Below are 12,455 nucleotides of genomic sequence, written 5' to 3'. Positions count from 1 at the left end.
CCTTCATCTATCGAAAGCATCGGTGGTAGCAAGTAAATTCTTGTTATCATTGATGACTTTTCTCGATTTACATGGGTGTTCTTTCTAAAGCTCAAATCTGAAGCGACTCAAAAGCTGAAAATGTTTATTAAGCAAATTGAAGTACAGCTCAAGAAGGTTGTTCGCAACATCAGAAGCGACAATGGTCTCGAATTCAAGAACAGGGAGTTTGAAGAGTTTCTTGCAGAGAAGGGAATTAGTCATAATTTCTCAGCTCCCTACACACCCCAACAAAACGGAATAGTCGAAAGACGAAACCGATCCTTGTGTGAAGCTGCCCGAACTATGCTAAGTTTCGCTTCTTTACCTCTTTATTTTTGGGCTGATGCTATATCTGCTGCTTGTTTTACACAGAACAGGTCATATCTCAACAAAAGGTTCGCACTCACCCCATATGAGATATTGAACAACAGGAAACCAAATGTGAAATTTTTCCATGTGTTCGGCTCAAGGTGTTTCATCTTCAACTCTAAAGAACACCGCAACAAGTTTGATGTCAAAGCCGACGAAGGAATATTTCTGGGTTACTCTCTCACATCCAAGGCATACAGGGTCCTAAACAAGCGTTCAAGAAAAATTGAAGAGACGTATTATGTGACCTTTGACGACAACTATGTCAAGAAGCTGCAGGCTAAAGAAAATATCACTGGGGAAATCTTTCCTCCAAATGGCATGGTTACAGTCTCGGTTGCTAATCTGTTCGAGACATTTCTGGGGCTCTTTGAAGAACCATAGAATGCTTCACTTTCTAAAGCTGGTGCAGCAGATAACAAAGTTGATCACATGGAGCAGATTGTTGAAGATGCTGCAAGGAGAATGTATGAAGAAGAATCAATCTGTAACGACTCTCCTTCCAACGAAGAAGGAGCGGCCAAGGACGAAAGCTTTGATTGCGTTCTGCTATGGTTGGCTTTTTTCCTTGCCTAAAACAACTATCTTCTCTTCGCGAACGGTTAAGAATCCTCTTTGCTCAAATCGAGGGGGAGCCAAGTGCTCAAGTCGAGGGAGAGCCAAGTACTCAAGTCGAGGGGGAGCCAAACGCTCAAGTCCAGGGGGAACCAAATTCCACAACTTCAACCGAAGTGGTCTCAACACCAGCAAGCTCAGGCCCACTAGAATCACACGAACCTCATATCTTCCAAAGTACACCAACTGAGGTAGAACATGATGATGTGACACTCGGTTATGATAGCCAATCTGAGCTAGACGAAATAATCAATGCTGAATTAGACCCAACTGTTGATCCAAATTACCCTCCTCTTATCAAATGGACCAGAGATCATCCTGTCTCTCAAGTAGTTGGGGATGTATCTGAAAAGGTTCTGACCCGATCACAACTGAAGGCAAAACAAACTTCCTTATTTTCAAAGGTAGCATTTTGCATGTTCAATTCATTCGTATCAAAAGTTGAACCAAAGACAGTTAACACTGCTCTCGATCACTCTGATTGGGTTCAAGCAATGCAAGACGAGTTGAACGAATTTGAAAGAAACAAAGTCTGGCGCCTAATTCCAACTCCTCCAGATGCTTCGGTTGTTGGTCTCAAATGGGTTTTTAGGAACAAAATGGACAAGGAAGGTAATGTTATACGGAACAAGGCTCGTCTGGTGGTAAAGGGATATTGTCAGGAGGAAGGGATAGACTACGAAGAGACTTTCGCTCCAGTAGCTCGGCTAGAATCTGTTAGAATATTTCTGGCTTATGCTGCTCACAAGAACTTTGAAGTTTTCCAAATGGACGTCAAGTGTGCATTTCTCAATGGAGAACTTGAAGAGACGGTGTACGTAGAGCAACCTCCTGGATTCGTGAACGAAAAGCATCCAAATCATTGCTATATTCTGGATAAAGCTGTGTACGGCCTTAAACAAGCTCCGAGAGCCTGGTATGAAACGCTTACAAAATTTTTAAAGATGTCTAAATTCAAACAAGGTTCGGTTGACCCAACCTTCTTTCGCAAAAAGGAAGGTAACCACCTTATGATAGTTCAAATTTATGTCGATGATATCATCTTTGGCTCCACGAATCCAAGCTTAACGGCTGAATTCAGAAAGCTGATGGAGACTAAGTTTGAAATGAGCTCAATGGGTCCAATTAACTTTTTCCTTGGTTTAAACATAAGACAGGGACCCGAAGGCATCTTTATTAATCAGGAAGCTTACACGAAGACTCTCCTAGCAAAGTTCGGTATGATGGGAGACTCAAAAGTCAAAGTCCCAATGGCATTCGGCACTAAGCTTACCCCATCTCTAGACAAACCAGCTGTTGATATCGCGCTCTATCGTCAAATGATTGGATCGTTAATGTATCTTACTGCTAGCAGACCTGATATCATGTTTTCCGTGTGTTATTGTGCTCGATTTCAGGCAAACCCTCGTGAACCTCACATGCTTGCAGTAAAGAACATCCTACGATATCTCAAGCGAACCACCTCCTTAGGTCTATGGTATCCATCCAACTCAGGCTTCTTTGTTCAAGCCTATTCTGATGCTGACCTTGGAGGATGTGGACTCGACCGAAAAAGCACGACTGGTGGATGTCAATTTCTTGACGGGAAGTTAGTCAGCTGGCAATCTAAGAAACAGACATGCGTGTCGCTATCCACAGCCGAAGCAGAATACATTGCAGCTGCATCATGTACATCACAAGTGATTTGGATTCAAAGCCAACTTCGAGACTATGGACTCAATATGAAGAAGATCCCACTATATTGCGACTCCGAAAGTGCAATTAGGATCTGTCATAACCCAGTGCAGCACTCCAAAACCAAGCACATAGCACTAAGGTATCACTTCATCAAAGATCACGTGGAAGATGGAAACGTCGAAGTTCACTTCGTAAGAACCACTGATCAACTGGCTGACATCTTTACAAAAGCTCTTCCTGAAGCATCATTCAATCAGATATTGCAAGGCTTAGGTATAATGGTAGCAGAATCGGTCCCAAATCCTCAAGTCTCTATTTAAAAAAAAAAAAAAAAAAAAAAAAAAAAAAAAAAAACAGGAACCGAAGCTAACAGAACTCTCTGTCACTCTCTGCTCTGGTAAAATCAAGGAACCGAATCAACCAGACCGCTCGGTCACTCTCTGCTCTGGTAAAATCAAGGAACCGAATCAACCAGACCGCTCGGTCACTCTCTGCTCTGGTAAAATCAAGGAACCGAATCAACCAGACCGCTCGGTCACTCTCTACTCTGGTAAAATCAAGGAACCGAATCAACCAGACCGCTCGGTCACTCTCTGCTCTGATACCAATTGAAGCGATTATAGTTTCTTTTAATCTATGAAGATCGATAAGATCTTGAACAAGTTATGAAAACAATGACGATATAAACACAGTAAAATTATAGAACAAGAATGAATCAAACGTGTCGAATGATTAAAACAAAATCCTCAGAAGAGCTCGATTAAGAACATCAACTGTAGAGGATTGGAAGGTTACAAGTATAATCAAAGAAACCTTTAGTCGTCTAGAAAATATCGTATTCTCAGATCTCTAAAACCTTAACCTAATATGCATGCAAGCATGAGCTTATATACAAAGCATAAAAGACACACGGTTGGACAGGCCCAAACCGTAATACAAAAAAATTATAAACAAACGAGCCCAAAAGACGCAATCTTCTAAGCCCAACAACGTAAACAGTGAAAGAGACATGAAATGAATCAATCCACAATGAGGTCTAATTTAGCACAGAACTCTAAAGAGAAAATCGGTTATTGAAATAAGTAATCTACAGCAACAGAAAGCAACAACAAATTGAGAGATTTAGATAGAAGGAACTAACCAGTCTTTTCGTAGATGGTTTGGCAACTCAGATTTAGACTAAAGCAAATTATGAGATCTTGAATTGTTGATGTTAAGAACTCTTTGGTTACTGGATACCAGAAAAACCGATGTAAGCTTGAATGAACTGATGGGAGTTTCACTAAGCGCATTTATATAAACCTCAATTCAGCTTTCAGTTCACAAGATTCCATCAATGCCACTTCCAGTCCTTCCGCATAAAGCCTTTACAGAATCAGTCCTTCATCACAGCAACCCATTCTCAAATTCTTTCAAGTCCATTACACGGACAAAACTTGTGTGTATCTCAATTGAATTAAGTCAGAGCTGTAACTAGCTAACTAACTAACTAACCAACCAATTTACTCTGATCACAACCATGATTAAGATTGAATAAATATACATTACATCCTCCACAAAATGACTACTAGTAAAGTGGCCCCTTCATTATTATGATCTTGAAATGTATCTACTTCCTTTTGGTAATTTTGGCCAAAATACATCGACTCCTTGATACTCGACTAAGATTGGCAATTTGATTGATAAAAACATCATGTTCATGTTAAGACAGCTATCTTTTATTGATGTAGATATGTAACCTTTATGAAAGATGATGCATTATTATGAGTTATAGACCAAAAACATCATGCTTGTATAATACTAATTGTTATCGATCTAGTATTATATTTATAGCCATAGTCTAGCTCAGCCTACTAGTGTCTCACTTTAGTGCTTTACTACTACTCATATGTATATGTCTGGTGCATTTTTGAACTAGTTAGTTTTAATAATCAATTTGTAGCATTTGTAAACTTTAAGAAATGAAGTTATAGTTTTTTCTCATTCAAACTTTCAACGTATTCATCCGATAATTAAGATGTAAAGAAAGAAAAAAGGAACAACTATAGCAACAGATGATAAAGATGTGTCAGCTTACCAGCAAGTTCTCGAGTAGGATAATCATCTTCAACAACAATGGACTTATCTTGATACGAAGTTTTTTCTTCAACATTTGCTGAAATTTCATTCTTCATCATCTTCATACAGCAGCCTACTATTTTTTGGTCCAACTCATAATAATGCATCATTTTTCCCAAAGGTTTCATATCCAAATCAATAAAAGACACCTGTAGTGTAGTAAGATAGATGAATAATAATAATAATAATAAATTACTGTTGCATGTTGTTTATAACAACAAAATGGTTAGTTACCTTATAATCAAAACTCTGTCCAATTGATTCATGCAAAATGACATTATACGCAGACTTTGGATCCTCTTTTTCTCTTGTTCTAAAACTAATCATGAGACTCAAATCCTTTGCAGTGGCAGCAATCAAATACTCTTTGACAATTTTCAAACTTTCATCCAATGGGATCGTATGCAAAGAAGTATATCTATCGGATTCTTCACCTAACTCACTACAAACCACACAGGGCTGAGAAACTACATCATAATATGCATGAATGGCCCCTTCTATATCAAAAAAATCAAGTTTCTGAACTTGTAAAAGTCTATCCAACAATCCAGATCTAAAAACTGCCTCAGAAACAAGTTCTAGAAAGCAAGTGGTTCGCATACCATCATCAGCCTGAATAACAAACTTTAAAGCATCTTCTAATGCTCTATCGTAGCGAACATTCGTTCTGTATTTACCTCCACCTAAGCATCCGAATACTAAGGAACCGTTTAAGAATACCCGAAAATTGTTTTGGGGGGTGGAAAAAAGATCTTTAATTGATTTTAATATCCTTTCCTTGGATCCAGAAAACATATCCAACGGATCATATCGACTTAATTGTGATACCTGACCAAAATATCACCAATTACAAACTTTGTGTACCTCTACAACTCATGACCATTGAAATTTTCATATAGGTAATAGGTTACCTTACCTTTTTGTGTTTCAATTTGAAGGTCTGATGCAGTTTGAAACGTGTCATGCATCTCTTGATTGTGTGTTCTTCTAGAATATAGTTTGAACATGGAAGAAATCCACACTTGGGCTGTTTTGGAGAAATAAACATATATGAATGAAAACTTATTGCTATACACAAATTGAGCACATACCTTTATCTCTACAGATATCGAAAACTCTTCATCACGAAGAGCTGCCAAACACACAGACAATACAAGTTGTTATGTCAACTTTTAACTTCTATTCTCCAGACACAACCTATAAGATATTGTCCGATTATCATACAATACCTTGAGGGAAAACTGAATGATCTGATATAAGTAATGCATAATCACACTGTGTGTTGACATCAGCATCACTAACTCTCCAGGAAGGACGTTGACAAAAAGCATTTTTCACTACTGCCTCAAGAAAATCCCTGGATACAAGAACACGGACCTACTAGTTTTGTTCAAACTCGTGTTAATCAATTGAACTCAAATTCAACATTAACAGTTTTCAAGGATTATAATTAATGATAGTGTGAATACTTACCCCAGCATCAACATGATTGGAACCTAATCTTGGAGACATTACATGTTGCACATACAAATGTTCTGCAATTTCCCTTGTTGGAGCTGATAAAAGGTCACAATCTTCATTCCATAGGAGGCCTTCATGCACGGATAAATCTGAAGGTACTTCCTCATAGTTTGTCCCATTTCTTTTAACTTTTTGCACCCTCAACACTTTTCCAACCTACATAAAGTTATTATGTTTACATCCATTGTCGATCAGACAACTAGTCAAGTAGAATTATATGATTATTACCAAACCAAAAAAACAAACAAATCGAAAACCTTTAAAAGCTGTTAGAAATGTTTTCCATCTTTAGAAACTATTTTTTTACATCTTCTGGAAAAAAAATTGAAACACAAATGTCTTTATGTCTGTTTTTTTTTCTTTCTAAAAAACAGTCCTTTTCACAAATGTCTAAACGCTGTCAGTGTAGCGTGCAAACATAAGTGGTGAAAAAAAAAAACAGTTAATGATTTATACTTGTTTATAAATAACATAAACATAAAACATAAAACATACAAAATCAGAAGTGGCTCCGCTATAAGAGAGAATGATATTTGCAGCTCCTTCTCCTCTGTAAATCCAATCACCCGCATCTTTTGCATTCAAATTCAACTCCATCATTCGTCTGCATAAATTTACAATTACCATCACGCACAAGCAGTTTACTAATCATGCGAAATATTTAAAAATAAATGAGTTGATTCTTCATTTATTGTGAAAAATTCTAATGCTAAAATAAAGAAAAGCTCGACCACTTATGAAGTCTAGAGGGCTTAAAACCCCAGTTTGGCCACAAGTGTTGCAACACACAACGAATGTTGGGGGTTGTAACTAATATATCTCTTAAATCATTTTATACACCAAGGCAACGAATAAAGTGATATTTACAAAAATGAGGAATCAATAATGAAGTATTAAAAAATAACGATTAATTTTGCATTCGAAGAAAAAGGAACAAATCATCATAGACCCATTATCAATTTGTCCACTTGGGCAAATGGTCCCTCGAAATAGCATTTCAAACACTTGATTTTGACGACAACAAAACAACTAAAACTGTGAAATTGTAGTGTTGTGAATATTAATGACTACCTTATTCATTTTCCTAAATAAGTTGGGTAATAAACTGGGTCCAAAACTTAAATTAATTGTCTAGAATCCAGTAAAACTTATCTTAAACAGATGGGGTTTTATGATAAGTGATAACTATTAAAGTAGTACTGATAATCTAGTAGAATTGTCTGTTCTTTTATGACAAAAATCCCGAAATGAAATCATATCCACTATCCAGAATACAATAAACATTCCCAAAATGCAATGAACATGTATGACATAAATATCCACAACATTTAACATTCTGTTATACCGACTTAGCTTAATGTTAGTTTAACATGATTGTGTGTACGAATCCCTATTTGACTACGATATACAAACATAAATTTGGTGTGAAATTTTTGGCAAAATGACAAACTCGCCTTACATGTATGGCTGTTTTTAAGGAGTTCAGTTGGCTTGATGTTCTAGACAACATTGAAAGAACTCATTGCTTATGCAATACATGCTCTCCAAAGAAGTTGTAAATAACTGCATTTTCATTAGTGATCAAGGAAACGGATGATCACCAATGTCACTAGTTTAATCGGACCTTCAACAGATTTAATAACCCAAAAACTAAGTCATAAATAAAGGGAAGTAATACGTAAACGGTGAAAGAGACATGAAATGAATCAATCCACAATGAGGTCTAATGCACATAGCTCTAAAGAGAAAATCAAATGTTGAAATAAGTAATCTACAGCAGCAGAAAGCAACAACACATTGAGAGATTTAGATAGAAGGAACTAACCAGTCTTTTCGCAGATGGTTTGGCAACTCAGATTTAGACTAAAGAAAATTATGAGATCTTGAATGTTTAAGGAATGCCTCCGACTGATGCTAATAACTCTTCGGTTGCTGGATACCAAAAATACTGATGTAAGCTTGAATAAACGATAATCTTACACTGTGATCCCCAAAAAAAAACAAAAAAATGATGGGGGGTTTCAAAGGGTGTTTAGGATTTGCTTATTTAACTCCAGAAGTGCTTTTAGGCAAATGTGCTTATTAATTTATGGTGGTAGAAAAATAGGTTTTTAGAAAAGTGTTTGGATTAGCTTTTGTGGTGGCAAAAGCCAATAAGTTAATAAGTTGTTTTTTAAAAAGTGTTTGACTTAGCTTATACATGTAAAATGACCAAAAAGGGCATGCTCACATACTTAGAACCATTTACTACTTTTACATATAATGTTAAATTACTCGAAGCTCAATGCTTATAGTCATTTTTGCCTAGCATTTCGAGAAATCCATGTTTTTTTTTGCTTAACCTATTAAATCATACATTCTAAGTTAAGTAAGAAAGAAACAATAGTTGTCCAGATTAAGTGCTTTACCCCTTAGGCTATACTCATAACTAACATATAGTCAAACTATTAAAAAGCTGAATTCAAACGTAGAAGACAAATTTAAAGTAGATCTAAAGCTTTTGTTTAAAAAGGAAACAAAATTTAATCAAGTTCTACATAAATTCAAAGAAAGCAAAGAAAAACACAGAGCTAAAATTAGGACAAAATCACATCCGTGAGATTTTGATGCAATCACTACCTAAAAAACAACAAATATAAAATACTAACTATGGTTCAACAAACCATATATAACTAACTGCACATAGTTCATCAACAAAGCATTTGAAAGGTGGAATGATGGTATAAACCGACATCACCTGGTATAGTATTGACCCTTTTATGAACTTGAGGTTGACCAGGCATTTTATGTAGTTCAAACATGAACACCATCTTCCCTTCTGAACTTCTTTTCTGTGTACAATGCTTCACAGTATACAACCCATCATACCCAAACACATCATAATTGTTCTTCTTTCCAACCTAACAGGTTTCCTAATCACCCTAACAGGACTTTTCTCAGTCATACTGTTCTTCAAAGCAAGATTACCCCTTTCAAGTTTTTGATCATCTGCTTAATCGATTCCAGAAGGATTCATGTGCTTAAAATTCATGTGCTTTATCGACTCTAAAAAAATCATCAGCTTAAACCGAACCAGAAAAAGAAATCGGGATTCCAAATCATAAATTGGGAACCATATACCAGAATCAGACAAGAAATTGAGCTCTAGATTGAAAACCGAACAAGTAAATCATGTGCTTCATCGATTCCAGAAATCAAAATTCATATATCGATCCAGGAGGTATAACTGGATAAAGAAAGTGGGACTTACCAGATCGGAGAAGGAGCAGTAACCAGTGCCTTCGATCAGAGATCCGGTGCGGAGATCGGAGAAGGGTCGACGGAGTGGGAGATTGGAGAAGGGTTGCAGTGATGAACGTGGTGAAGGGGAGTGTAAAGTGAACGACCGTCTGTGGAATGAATTACGACGTGAACTTGGTGAGTATTGAGGGAGAACGGAGGCATATAGGTAATTTTCTTACTAACTGCTCAATCACAATTTTTTAAAGACAAAATTACAAAAATGGTCCTTATGGTTTGCCAAAAATCACAAAGTCAGTCCCTGCTAATTTTTTTTGACGAACATGGTCCCTATGGTTTCCAAAACTTGCATCAATGGCCCTTTTTGCTGATGCCGTTACTGTTCATCCGTTAGTGTAAGGGTATTTTGGTCTTTTCAAGTAGCAAGGACTGGGTTTGTGATTATGGGTAAACCATAGGAACCATTTATGTATTTTTTTTTTCTATATTTTATGTTTATGAGTTTGTGACTTTTCCACCCATTTACTTTTTAAAATATCACTTTGAACACTTCACTTTGAACTTTGAAAAATATTACTTTCACCCCTCTATTTTCTAAATTTTCATGTTTAACCCCGTATTATATATAATTTATTTTTTATTAATAATTTTTGTTCGCTAACCTAAAAAAACTATTTTTACGTATTTATTTTAATATATTTGTTGGTATAATTCAAGGTGATTAACGTTTCGATTATAATTTAGAACTTTCTTTCGTTATTTTTTTTAAAGTTACATGGTTTTTTTTTTTTTTTAAAATTGTCGGTTTAAATTCTAGCTTATTTTTCGATGTAGGTTTTTTTTTTTTTTTTTTTTTTTTTTTTTTTTTTAATAACTTTATGTACGTTTCCTACGTATGAGACGGGTCATATATAATAACTTTCGTTTGTTAATTTTAAAAAATATATTATATTCGAGATTGTCTATGTTTTGATGTATTTTTTATACATTTTGTGCTTAATTTTATATACATTCCTACGTATCATTCAGGTCATATATAATAACTTTCGTTTGTTAGGTTAAAAAAATGTAGTATATTCGAGTTTGTCTATGTTTCGACCTAACTTTTGTTTCATGTTTTTTACATATCAATATAGATTCAAGTTCGTCTATATTTCGACATTTTTTTTTTATGTTTCGTGCTTATTTCTATGTACGTGTTTTTTTCATTCATGTTTTTTTTATGTCGAAATGCAACTTTTATGACTATAATCACCAAAGTTCAACTTACAAAATTCAAGCTTATAATTACGCTTTTATCTATTATATGTGAACAAACTTATATGTAGGAACATACATAAAATAAGCACAAAAACGTACAAAAAAAATTAAATCAAAACATAAAAAATAAAGAAAAAGAAAAACTCAAATTTATATTAGCACGTGCATAAAAATAAGTAAGATTTTTTTAAGTTAACGAACGAAAGTTTAAATAGCTTAGCCATAAAGAGAATCGAAAACATTGTGGATTTGATGCGCCTTCTTCCACAATTACCTGACCACATAGTGAGCTCCTTTTGCTTCGGTCTTGTTGGGTACTGCTAAACTTTTCTTTGGAATGAGGACATGCCAACCCGTTCACATGGAGGAAGCGGCAATATTCTTTAACAATAGGTTGCGCGGGGCAATTGAGGAGATTGTGGTTTGTAGTGACCCTTTCTTTGGCGACATACAGTGGCAAATTGCTTCCTTACCCATTGGGTGTTGATGGTTTGGGTTTATACTCAGCAATAAAGGCTACCTCATATGTTTTTGTTGCCTCGAGGGCCTAATCTTGGGTATTGCAAGACCACATCTTACGAGATAGCGATATATATCGTATGGATTCTGATTATGCTTGTGCCTTGGATTCTCTTCGTAACAAGCTTCTAGACATTGACCTTAGTAGTTTTACTACTAAAGACCCCCCACCCCAACCCTCCAAATCCCATAATACACTGGCGAGTGTCATTTTTAGTAAAATTGTCCATGATATGAAAGTGCATTTCAACATGACGACTCAACAGAAAGCAGTTTTTCAGTGTTTACGTGCACCATATGCTCAAGATTTTTTTTATAACTATCCATATAGATGGGTTTGGCCAACATATGTCTCATGTGGAGTATCGTACTATCCTCAAATATCGTCTCATGATCCCAGTATTATTATAATACTGACAAGATATGTGTGATGTACCGCAAGACATGTTTGGACTCTTTTGGAGAACATGCAGTTCATTGTAAAGAACTCCCGAGGTTGAAATACTGACACGATATGGTTGGGGATGTTTTGTTTAACATATTTAAGCGTGTAAGAATTTCTACCACGAAAGAAACACCTGTGAATTTCTTGACTGGCTCGACAAAATGAACATCAACCCTTAGACCGGTTGACATTTTGATTTTTGGATTGGTTGGAGAGGAACATACATGTATGGACCTTACAGGGTATCCCCTCTCGTGGGTTTAAGGGTTAAGGGTTTTACGGTGGGTCAGACTGCTTTAAAAGCCACTACATACAAGATCGCCAAACATGTAAAAATCATACATGAAAAATCAACACATGTTCATACCATTTGTATTTGATATGTTTTGTTTCCTCGCTCAGGATGTGGTGGAGTTTTTTTCAGAGTAAAACGGATTGTTTATAGCAATGTTATATTCCCTAGATCTATGAATGTAGTCTAGTAATTATTATTATAATTACTATAATTCTAATAATAATAATATTTAATAATTAAACACCTTAAATAGCTTTTTACACATTTACTGATTTACCCTCTTTTAAAAGCATAAACTAAATGGAAGGGCACTCTGAGGCAAGTATGTGATTACACTACCAAGATGCAAAAAAAGAGAGCTCTTAAGAAGCATGA

General features: G+C 35.7%; 1 protein-coding gene across 1 annotated transcript; it reads right to left on the bottom strand.

Annotated features, from left to right (window-relative positions):
* Nucleotides 1–3,908: 3,908 nt before the first annotated feature.
* Nucleotides 3,909–9,654, bottom strand: LOC144997625 (inositol-pentakisphosphate 2-kinase-like). Its single transcript, XM_078957510.1, has 11 exons — nt 9,572–9,654; nt 9,059–9,309; nt 8,147–8,253; nt 6,817–6,925; nt 6,274–6,477; nt 6,030–6,177; nt 5,892–5,932; nt 5,717–5,827; nt 5,035–5,628; nt 4,760–4,949; nt 3,909–4,063 (listed from the first exon to the last, which is right to left on the bottom strand). Exons 4-11 carry the CDS (start codon nt 6,919–6,921, stop codon nt 4,050–4,052), a joined length of 1,407 nt encoding a protein of 468 aa, XP_078813636.1. The 5' UTR covers nt 6,922–6,925; nt 8,147–8,253; nt 9,059–9,309; nt 9,572–9,654; the 3' UTR covers nt 3,909–4,049.
* Between the last annotated feature and the right edge of the window lie 2,801 nt (nt 9,655–12,455).

The sequence above is a fragment of the Lactuca saligna genome, chromosome 5 (assembly GCF_052625555.1).
Source record: "Lactuca saligna cultivar CGN05327 chromosome 5, ASM5262555v1, whole genome shotgun sequence".
Lineage (NCBI taxonomy): Eukaryota > Viridiplantae > Streptophyta > Magnoliopsida > Asterales > Asteraceae > Lactuca > Lactuca saligna.
The sequence above is the reverse complement of the archived record's forward strand: the minus strand, read 5'-3'. Positions and strand labels throughout refer to the sequence as shown.

Bases quoted from the DNA above. Each gene is read 5' to 3' on its own strand.
- LOC144997625 (XM_078957510.1), bottom strand. From the start codon at position 6,921: ATGATGGAGTTGAATTTGAATGCAAAAGATGCGGGTGATTGGATTTAC. The intron at 6,478-6,816 runs GTATGTTTTATG...AACTTTATGTAG, and splicing joins GCGGAGCCACTTCTGATTTT to GTTGGAAAAGTGTTGAGGGT. The intron at 4,950-5,034 runs GTAACTAACCAT...ACTACACTACAG, and splicing joins GACAGAGTTTTGATTATAAG to GTGTCTTTTATTGATTTGGA.